The sequence below is a fragment of the Neofelis nebulosa genome, chromosome 15 (assembly GCF_028018385.1).
Source record: "Neofelis nebulosa isolate mNeoNeb1 chromosome 15, mNeoNeb1.pri, whole genome shotgun sequence".
Classification (NCBI taxonomy): domain Eukaryota; kingdom Metazoa; phylum Chordata; class Mammalia; order Carnivora; family Felidae; genus Neofelis; species Neofelis nebulosa.
The window spans coordinates 3,313,423-3,324,812 of record NC_080796.1 but is presented as its reverse complement, the minus strand read 5'-3'; the positions used below and the strand labels follow the sequence as shown (position 1 = coordinate 3,324,812).

The window sequence follows — 11,390 nt, the reverse complement described above, 5'->3', positions numbered from 1 at the left end:
GGGATTCTCTCTCTGTCCCTCTCTGTCTCTGCTCCCCCTCGATGCTTCGGCTCCCGAGTGTGCACATTCTCTGTCTGTCTCTCAAAATAAGTCAATAAACATTTAGACAATCCCCAAATGTTTGATATGGGAATGCTATAATAAATATCCTTCACATATACATGTAACATATTTATATAAGTAACCTTAATATATCTGTTCTATTTTGTATATGTAATAATTATAATAAATGCCCTTATAGTGTGGTGTGTGTGTGTGTGTGTGTGTGTGTGTGTGTGTGTGTGTTTGCACGTGCAGGAGCATGTGCTTGCTTATAGAAGTCACGTATTTCAGAAGGACCCAGTCCTGGCAATGAAACCATTAGAATAAACGGATGACCTACCTGAAATATTTTTCTCACGTTATATTATTTATTTCTGACAGTGACAGAGACAGAACACAAGCAGGGGAGGGGCAGAGAAAGAGGGAGACACAGAATCTGAAGCAGGCTCCAGGCTCTGCTCTGTTAGCACAGAACGTGATGCAAGGCTCAAGCTCGTGAAGTGCAAGATAATGACCTGAGCCAAAGTTGGATGTTTACCTATCGGTGCCATCCAGGTGCCCGACATATTTGAAATTTTGAAGTACACTGCTAAATCACCTTTCAGAAAGGAGTTACCAATTTCATCCAGCCACAGGGTCTAAGAAGGTCATTTTCCTCACATTTCCTAACTTGGGTTATTTTTTAAAATAAAATATTATTACTATGACTGCAAAAATCACTATCTCACTGGTATTTACATTTTTCTCATTAGCACGTAGGATGAAATATCTCCACAAAAAATACAAAATTTGTTCATCATGAACATTAACTCAAACTAGGAAAGTTTGTTGCATAGGAAAATAACAATTACCTACTATTTAAATATTGCTATAGGCTTACCTATCAGAATCTTTATTTTCTGTAATAGGCAATTGATGGTTATCAGTTTTTCCATTCTGTCTTTGTGGAATTAATCCAGCAGCCGCAGCATCATGTATGTTTTCTGATACTTCTATGTCACTTCCTCTGTGCTTCTTTTTTTCATCAACCTTTAATGGAACTTGATACTAAAGGTAATTGTTACTTTAGTCAATAAAAAGAAATTTTTTTCATTAACTTTATCAGTTGACACTTAGTTTGTCATAAATTCAATGGAGGAAAATATTTTGTGTTTACTTTATCATTACAAGTAATTGTAATTTTTATAAACTCGGCTTCATTTCTGATGGAATTTTAAAAAAGCAGAAGTTACCAAAATTTCTAAAAGGGCTTTCTTAATTTTGTACTCTTATTCATATCCACACGTTGCTACTGAGAATTCCCCACCCATCCCCACCCCACCTGACCAAAAGATACAAAGAAATAAAAAGACAAGAGACAAAATTTGTCCTTTTCTATCCTTACCACCTGGGTTTAACACAACAGCCAGATTTAAAACATGTGACATGGAGGTGCTCCTGTAACAATACCAGGAAGCTTTCCCCTTTCTGCATGGAGCTATTCTTTCCCTGAATGCCTTTTACAATTCTTTTTCTTTTGGAACTTAAGGTTCTCAAAAAAAGTGACAGTGTCCCCTAAATTTATGAACCAAAGTTTGCCACAACACAAAAGGAACAAAGTGAAATGGACGTTAGGGTGGAATTCTGTGAAATTAGTAATGCTCTCCAAATCTCACATTCAATAACCATAAAACTTTATAGGGAGAGGGTATAAAAGTAATGATCACCTTTAATCCCATTTGCTACTGATAATGCGAGTAAAACTCAAAAAAGTTAAACGATTTGTCCCAAGTTCCTAAAGTGTCATTAGCTAGCATTTTATGGCACCAAAAGAGACGGTATAATTCTTGAATGCTGAATCAGAGAAATGACCACAAATTCATTAAATTAGTCAGATGCATGAAAAGTGTGACTTTGGCACAGTAAATTAATACCTTGATAGGGGACAAGGAGATTAGCTACTTATTCTTTTTAAAGGAGGGTATCTTTAGGTTTTGTCTAAATAGACAAAGTCCACACATCTCAAAACTCAGTTTTCTCCCCTACAGTTAAATACTGAAGGTTTGCTGAAGGCTTATGCTACCTACATGGTAAAAATCATACAGGCCAAAAGGTATCATACGCTATTGAACATAAAGTGAAGGTTTGACTCAACAGAAACATCTGAGAATGAGATTAAAAAATGTGAAAAAAGGGGTGATAACACAAATAGCTGTTATTAAGCCTATCTCAAAGGGGTCATGTTGAAATTCTAAGTTCCAAGATTTTGAGTAAAGCAGACAAGACTGCCTATATTTGTGGGCAATAAGCTTAGGAATTCCCTGAGCCTGCACTGATGGGTTAACCAGGCATAGAAAATTACAAAGCCATAGGATGCTCACACCCAAGTTTCGGTAAACAATATTAGGTATCTAGGTATAGAGAGGGCGGGGCAAAGTCTCCAAGACCAAGGTGTGAGAGGTAAACAAGATTAGATATTCAGGAGGACACACTCCCCAATTTAGTACTATGGCAGAAAGCTGCTTTCACAGGAAGGAAGGACCAAATGAGGTAAACAGGTAAGTAGGGCTATAGGCTGTAGGCTGCAGGGTGAAGATGCCCAGAGGGGAGCTAATTAGCAAAAGAAAGGTGCCTTGTGGATCCTGGGGTAGCATCTGTCTTCTCCCCTAGACTAGCTAAGATAAACAGAGAAGCTGCCTCAGGTCAGCTGTTAACAACCATCTACCAGGCACCAGGATTTTGTTTTATATTGACCCTAACACCTAACACCCTATATCTTGAAACCCCCTTTCCCTCATGCCCATGAGTTCATGTTCACAGATTGATTTTCTCTTTGTGCACGTCCATCACCATGTTTGGAAGCCTTCTGATCCTATTAAAAACAGAGCAAGGACCCTTAATCCGGGCTCGTGTGTTCTCTGGGACATTAGCTGTCTCTCCCATTGTAATCCTGCATCCCACTGCTGTCTTGCTAGACAAGCAAGAACCCTAGACCCAGAGTCTACAGACACATACTGAAGCAATACATAGATTGCTTTAGCTGGGAATGTGTTTGTATTCCTTCTCTTAGTTATTGCAAATTCCTTCTCATTTTATTGTTTATGGAAAGGCAATTTATATTTAAGCCAATATATTAAAAAAAACAACAACCTGGAGATAATTATGTTTTTTAAGCAGTTTCTTTATGGTTATTCTGGTTCGTGAGGTCACATGGTACTTATATAGCTAAGTTAATTTCCCAGTTCTTATACTACTTGGAAGACTGACACAGAAACTTTAAGGTAAACAAATCACAAGAATGTTTCCCTGAACTCCTATTTGTTAGATAGCAGAAATAATCTATTTCCAGACACAATTACTTATTTAGACAATTCCATTGTATGCACATTCTTGTTCTCTTGAATGGAAAATCGGAATCGATCAGATAATTGTTAAAGAGAAAAAAAAAACAAGAGTAACAGCAAGGCAGACCTCCTTCTCTTTTGGAGGTTGAACTTTCTCTCTTTCCAAAGACAGGAACTCTACTTGAGACATGCCTATCTCATTCTTAAACCTTTGCATATCTTGATGTAATTCTTCACTTAGATGTACTTCAGATGCTGGAAAACTAGATGCTGAAGAAGAACTCACAATTTCTAATTCAGAATCAATACTTTTATAGTTATGAGTACTGTCATTATCTGCATATAATGGCTTCTGGAAAAAAGTCTTGTACTGGTTTTGTTTTCTCGTAAGTGTTTGTGACAGCAGAAATATCATGCTTTTTTGTTTGAACCATGTGTTTCATCACATGACAGCAGGCAAGCCACAAATGAAAAAGGCTCTCTGAATCACTAGACTGAGGTCTAATTTACAATCGGTGGTATTTTGGTCCATATTTTTTGCCATTTGCATGTCAAACTCTCTTGGCCTTCTTTCACTTTATTTTTTTTTTTAATTTTTTTTTCAACATTTTTTATTTATTTTTGGGACAGAGAGAGACATAGCATGAACGGGGGAGGGGCAGAGAGAGAGGGAGACACAGAGTCGGAAGCAGGCTCCAGGCTCCGAGCCATCAGCCCAGAGCCTGACGCGGGGCTCGAACTCACGGACCACGAGATCGTGACCTGGCTGAAGTCGGACACTTAACCGACTGCGCCACCCAGGAGCCCCAACCTTCTTTCACTTTAAATGTAACTAGTGGGTTCCTTGCTTTTTTATTTTCTATATCATTTTAAAAATCCTCATTGTTGTTAAAAAGGTGCTCAATGTCTGGTTTGTTCTCATTTCCATAGTCTGATTTACTTTCTTTCTTTCTTTCTTTTATTTGAAATTTATTGTCAAATTGGTTTCCATATAACACCCAGTGTTCATCCCAACAGATGCCCTCCTCAATGCCCATCACTCAGCCTCCCCTCCCCTCCCATCCCCCATCAATCCTCAAATTATTCTCAGTTTGTAAGAGTCTCGTATGTTTTGGCTCTCTCCCTCTCTAAGGTTTTTTTTTTTTTTTCACTTCCCCTCCCCCACGGTCTTCTGTTAAGTTTCTCAGGATCCACAAAAGAGTGAAAACGTATGGTATCTATCTTTCTCTGTATGACTTATTTCACCTAGCATCACACTCTCCAGTTCCATCCATGTTGCTACAAAAGGCCATATTTCATTCTTTCTCATGGCCAAGTAGTATTCCATTGTGTATATAAAGCACAATTTCTTTATCCATTCGTCGGGTGATGGACATTTAGACTCTTTCCATAAATTTGGTGATTCTTGAAAGTGCTGCTATAAACATTGGGGTACAAGTGCCCCTACGCATCAGCACTCCTGTATCCCTTGGGTAAATTCCTAGCAGTGCTATTGCTGGGTCATAGGTTAGGTCTATTTTTCATTTGTTGAGGAACCTTCACACTGTTTTCCAGAGTGGCTGCACCAGTTTGCATTCCCACCAACAATGCAAGAGGGTTCTTGTTTCTCCACATCCTCCCCAGCATCCATAGTCTCCTGATTTGATCATTTAGCCACTCTTGACTGGTGTGAGGTGGTATCTCAGTGTGGTTTTGATTTATATGTCCCGGATGATTTGCTTTCATTTAAAGAAAGCTTAGAAGATCACTGGAAAGCATATTCTGGGGACCCAGAGTATGAATGAGAGAGAATGACATTTTCAAGACTAGGCTCTTTTTGTTCAGGAAATGCCTGAAATACTACCGAGACAGACACTCCAAATGCATCTTATTCCTCACAATCAAGTACAGTATTTGTCCAATTCGAAGGTATTTCCTTTCAGTTGGATCCTCCTTAGAGTGACCCCGTGGTGGTTCTTCTTCAAGATGAGTAGGAATGCTGTATTGTTAACAAATTTCACCAAACTTCAGCTTTCACTCACTGGTGATGAGTTTTAAGCTATTTTTCCAGTCTAATTTGCCTCATTTGATCCACATTTCCTGAAAGTTTTGCATAGAAGCATGTCTTAAATATAGACATATATCATGCTCCCTATCACATTCCTTATTCATTTCTGGTCCTTGAGTCATTCTCTGCAGTTGCAAAAACGGATGGTAATTTCCTTGTTTTGATTTTCACATGTCTTTTCTGCCAGGATACATGTTTGTAAAAACACCTTGTCCTTAAGTAATCAAGTACGGACAAAGAAAAATGAGAAAATAATTACAATTGTACTGTTAACTTTCTTCATCTATGTTTAGCTGTTCCCAAGTCACTGGATTGTAACTTCCTGTAAGAAGTGAAAACTAACTTGCCTTAGCCTAAGACAGAAGAAAAATATGAACTCATAAACTTAAGCTTGTCAGTTTTTGGAACTAAACAATTCATTACGTGTTAAATCGACCAAAAAATAAGTTAGATGATTTTTACTGTTACAAACCTTAAAAACTATTTAGCTTACCATCCCTTATAACGAGCACTAAAGTGTATTTGAGTACTTTTTAAAGATTAATAACTAGAGAATTAGAAAACTTTAAATTATTAGCAGCCAAATCAATTAATATCAAAGAGAAAGAAATATGCTGGCAGTGTGAATCAGCTTAAGATTCTCTCTCTCACCCTGCCCTCACTTACCCACGTGCTCTGTCCTCACTCTCTCTCTCAAAAGTAAGAATTAATAGAAAAAGAAACCATAAGCAACAGAAAATACATTTACATGATGGTACTCTATTTATTGAAAAAATTTGTGTGTAAGTTGATTCCCACAGTACAAACCCACATGGTTCAAGGGTCAACTGTATACATATATGATGTCTCTTCTAAGAGATTACCAGAACTTAACATAGTGTCAAATTAGAAAATCAAAAACCCATTCCTACTTTCCCATTCTTTTCTGGACCCTACGACCATTTTATTGGCCTTCAGACATCTTCACATTTAAAACAAATATTCTTGGGGGTCTGGGTGACTTAGTCGATTAGGTGCCCAACTTTGGCTCAGCACATGTTCTCACAGTTCATGCGTTCAAGTCCTGCATTGGGCTCTTTGTTCTCAGTGCAGAGCCTACTTCGGATCTTCTGTCCCCCCACCCCACTCTCAACAATAAACAAACATTCACCAAACAAAGTATCCTCAATATTTAGTAAGTCACTAAAAGCCACTGTGATCATTTTGTCTTCTATTTTTATAGCACCCTTTACAGGTTACAAAACGTTGCCACATTTGTTCATTACGCATAACCAAGAGGTGGGTATTGGTGCCATTTTTAGGAAGGAGGTCATTGACCTTGAGGCAAGTTTTTCCAAGATCCCACAGCAGGAAGTGACGGAACCAAGATGCTAGCATGTCTTTGATTTCAAATACAGTGCTTGTAGCATTATGCATCAGCAGCCTTGGCCTAAGAGATCAGGACTTTTTTACCTCCTTCCCTAGTTGTCATCTTAGAATAGGTCATCATTACTTTACTTATATCACTACAAGTATGACTGCGATGTTATTTTAATCATTCAAAAGTCAAAGTCAAAGCATCTCTTGGATGTTTTAACATCGCTCCATGACTATACTTAAAAATAAGCAGAAGAAAGTACCTCAGGAAGAGAAGGTGATTCTACATCTTCCTCTTCTCCTAATTCTAATGCTGACATGATATCTACAGAATAGGGTCACAGATAAATTAATGAAAACATGTGTTACTATGAATTATAAACACATACACAAGTCTATCTCCATTCATGAATATTTCAATAAAATAAAAGCAATAGCAGAAAAGATGTTCAGGGGGTTCAAGATTTTCTGGAAGTAAAAGGGGGTAGTACTTGGTATACTTCTAAAGAAAGATAGCAACAGAAAAATACCTTCACTAAAAAAGGATAATATATTTGGAACTACATACTTTCATATTTTTTTCAACTAGAATTTAATCATAGGAAAACAACTCACAGAGATTCACTAGCTTACCACTTCTATAATTTTTATGCACTCCACCAGCAGAAGTCAAACTGTCATTAACTGTTTGCTTGGGTGGCACATTTTCAATAATACCAACACCATCTCCCTTTGCTTCCATTGCTGACTTTGCTGTTCCTTCCTAGAAAAACACCACAAAACAAAAACCCAACTTCAGAAAAATATCACATTGATTCATTTGGTCATGCACTCACCCACTCAGAAAGACAAGCCCATACGGTATCTGTCAAGTCATAGCCACGATCTGGGGAAGAGCTGGAAATATAAATAAAAGACAGAATCTGTTCTATACGGTAGTAGTGGTAGAGATGCATGAAAACAGGTAAGGACAGAAAAATACCATCCACTAGTTCTGCAAGGGAAGTGAATAACGTACAGTGAACGCACAAAGGAGAAAACACTTACATTTGGGAAGCTCAGCAAATGCTGGGAATATAAGGCTGTATCTTAAAAGACAGACAAAGTGCACAGGGAGGGTGTGAAGGGCATTCTATAATGGCAAAAGAATCAAGTATGAAAAAATATAGTAAGTGAAAACACCTATGCAATATGGCAAAACTGGAACAGAGTTATTGGGAATGGGATAGACAGGGAGATATTACTAGAACATCAGGACGAAACCAAAAAAAAAAAAAAAGAGCAGTGTTATGCTAGAACATGAATTTTCACCTTCAGGTAATGGGGATCCATTGAATAAGCAGAGAAGTGACATCGTCACAAGTATATTTTAGAAAGGTCACTCTGGCAGCAATGTAGGATGAACGTAAAGGAAGCAAAACCAGAAGAGTACTGCAAAATTATAGGTGAGCGAGTGAATTACAGGAATAACATATGAAAAATGGTAAGCAGGAACAAAATATCGAATGTGGTGAGTGACTGGATGCGGCGATTTCAGGGAAGTTCGGAGTCCAGGACGTTTCCTGTTCAAAGGCTGCTATTTATTAGGCTAGGGAACACAAATGACAGAGCAGATTACAAAGAGTCAGGAAAGAGGAAAGGGAATGGGTCAGAAACAATGTCTTTAAACTAAGGCATATTAAATTAAAAGTACCCAGGGGATTACCAAAGAAAATGTTAGGGCCGCCTGAATGCCTCATTCAGTTAGCACCTGACTCTTGATTTTGGCTCAGGTCATGATCTCGCAGTTCATGCGTTCAAGCCCCCCATCTGGTTTTGCGCTGACAGTGCAGGGTCTGCTTGGGATTTTCTCTCTCTCCCTCTGTCTCTTTTCACCTCCCCACTTATGCTCTCTCTGTCTTTCTCTACAATAAATTAATAAACTTTAAAAAAAGAAAAGGACAGAAAATTCAGATCAATACACTTCCTGTAAGAAAAGCACATCGTAAATATCTATAAAACATATTAAACTTATATAATAATGCAAACCTACACAGAAGTGTGAAATTGCGAAAAGGAAAATAAAAGGAGGTGGGAGGAGGAAAGATGGCAGAGGAGAGTGATCAGAATTTCCCTTGACCCTCAAACACAGCAGTATTGAGGTCACAACTCTCGGAATACCAGGAATAAAGGCTGCAGAGGGACAGAAAAATCTCCACAGGTGCAAAGACACAACTTGGGGGGACAGAAGGGCGTGTATGCGGATTGGGAGAAATAAAATGGTCCGCAAAGGCATGGAGGGGGGGAAGCCCTTTGGTGGAGAAATGAAAGGAAGGTAGAGAGAGAGGCTGTGGGAAGTGTACTTGGATATAAGAAAACCTGTCCGGACCAGAGACCAATGAGAGGCCCAGAGAGCCAATTCTACTTGGCAAAACAGCCTTAGAAGCTAAAAAACAGAATTTTCGAGGTTGCCAGACTTTCTCTAGAAAATAGCTGCCACCTCCCATGCCTGGTGGGGAGGGAGCCGCCCCTAGGCTCTCTGTGAAACACTGGGAGAGAACACCTTGAGTATGGTGGAAAGGGGAGGTATTGCCCTGCCCAAGGAAAAAAGACTCTGCAGGCACGAGCCAGAAGACTTTTGTCAACTGGGCAGAGTGGTCCTACTCCAAAACGAGGTCTGAGTAAAGCGGGATCCTATAGGGTTTTGAATCCCAGCTCAGTGGTCAGGGAGCACAGGAGAATTTGCACTAAGGCAAGCCGGGCCCCCAGGATATTCTGTGAGGACAGCGTAAACAGTGAGCTTTGAGACACATCCTGTGGGCAGGAGAGATTGGGGTGTCGCCATTTCTCTCCCCATAACCAACATCGTGGGGCTTCAGGGAATGGACAGTGAGCCTCAGTGGAGGCAGGTCAATTCCACAAAACCCTGCCTCTTTGTGCCTCATAACTGCACTCTATGGGAGTGAGACGGACACTGATGGGACCAGACAGCCCCTCCCGTAGACCAGCACAGCCACCTGTCACAGGCACCAGTAGACAACTCTCCTCTGGTTTTCTATCTTTGTTTGTTCTCATTTGAATTATTATTCTTTTTATCTTTTTATTTTCTGTCTTAATGTTTATTTATTTATTTTGAGAGAGAAAGTGATCCTGCTTAGTGATCAAGCAGGAGAGGTGCAGAGAGAGGGAGAGAGAAAGATTCCAAACAAGATCCATGCTCCCACTGCAGAGCCTTATTGGGGTTAAGAACCCACATACAACGAAACATGACCTGAGCCAAATTCAAGAGTCGGACGCTTCACCTACTGAGCAACCCAGGCCCACATCTTTTCTTTCCTTTGGTTTCCCTTTCTCCTATTTTCCCTTTTTTCTCTTTCTACTCTCCTCTTTCCTCTTCTCCCTTTGGAAACAGCCTAGTAGTCTCGAGTTGACATGGGTCAAAGCTAATTATATATCTACATATATGTATATATGTAGATATATCTTTATATTTTTTCCCTTTGTTCCTCTGTTCTGGTTCTTTGTTTGTTTGCGCATTTTCTGTATAACTTTCTAGATCTCCTTCTTCATTTTCCTCCCTCTCTTTCTGGATTAAGCCATATAGCTCCTTTGAGTCACTACCTTGTCTTTTTTTCCACTCCAGTCATTTCTCCTTTTGTTTGGGCTAAGAATTCTTCACCAAATTCTTCTCCTTTTTTCCAGGATTACTTCAACAAACAAACCAAAGCACACCTAGTGGAAGGCCCAAACTGCCACTCCAAGTAGCGAGAACAGCAGCCAAAGACGCACCAAAAGAGTGCACACAACACACTCCAAAAAACATTTGTTCAACTTTTAGGCCCTGGACAGTGTAGGAGCTCTTTTTAATATAGTAGTACTCACAGGTGTGGGACACAGAATAAGCCATTAAAACACATAAAGGGCAGGAATCTAGCCAAAATGATGAAATCGACAAATTCTGCTCAAAAAAAAAAATTCTGGGAAGAAAGGACAGCCAGAAAAGTGCTCAAAAGAGACAGAACCAATATATGTGAGCACATTTTAGGAATGACACTCATGAGACGCATGGTTGCGCTTGAAACCACGCATAGAAAACAGCAGACAATCTACTGCTTCAGAGATCAAGGACCTAAGGAATCGTCACCATGAACGCTGAAAATGAAATGGTGTAAAGGAGATACAAAGTATACTAGATGCAGTGACAGCAAGGATGGGAGAAGCAGCAGACAGAATTGGTGAAACAGAAGATACAATTGTGGACAAAGATGAAGCAGGGAAAGGAAAGGAAGGAAATGACTAGATCCTGAGGCAGGCCCTAGAGACCTATGTGATTCAGTGAGATGAAATATTAGCCACATCCTAGGAGACCCAGAAGAAGAAGAGTGAGAGAAAGGGGCAGAAGGTTTGTTTGAACAACGTATAGCTGAGAGCCTCCCTCATCTGGGGAAGGAAACGGGCATCAAGTCCTGGCGGCACAGAGAATTCCTTTCCAAATCAACAAACCCAGGTCAACACCACGACATGCCATAGCAAAACAGGAAAACTACAAAGATAAGGAGAGGATTCTGAAAGCAGCTAAGGACAAACGGGTCTTATTCGACAAGGGAAGACACATAAGGATAGCAGCAGACCTGTCCAAAGAA

At 39.6% G+C, this 11,390-nt stretch overlaps 1 protein-coding gene across 1 annotated transcript in view; it reads right to left on the bottom strand.

Moving 5' to 3' along the window:
• LOC131495868 (ankyrin repeat domain-containing protein 26-like) overlaps positions 1 to 11,390 on the bottom strand; it is a 253,686-nt gene that overhangs the window by 78,265 nt on the left and 164,031 nt on the right. Inside the window, exons 11-13 of the mRNA XM_058701042.1 lie at positions 7,402 to 7,531; positions 7,032 to 7,093; positions 923 to 1,089 (exon numbers count right to left, since the gene is read on the bottom strand). Coding sequence (XP_058557025.1) covers positions 923 to 1,089; positions 7,032 to 7,093; positions 7,402 to 7,531 — 359 coding nt within the window. The remainder of the gene's footprint in view (positions 1 to 922; positions 1,090 to 7,031; positions 7,094 to 7,401; positions 7,532 to 11,390) is intronic.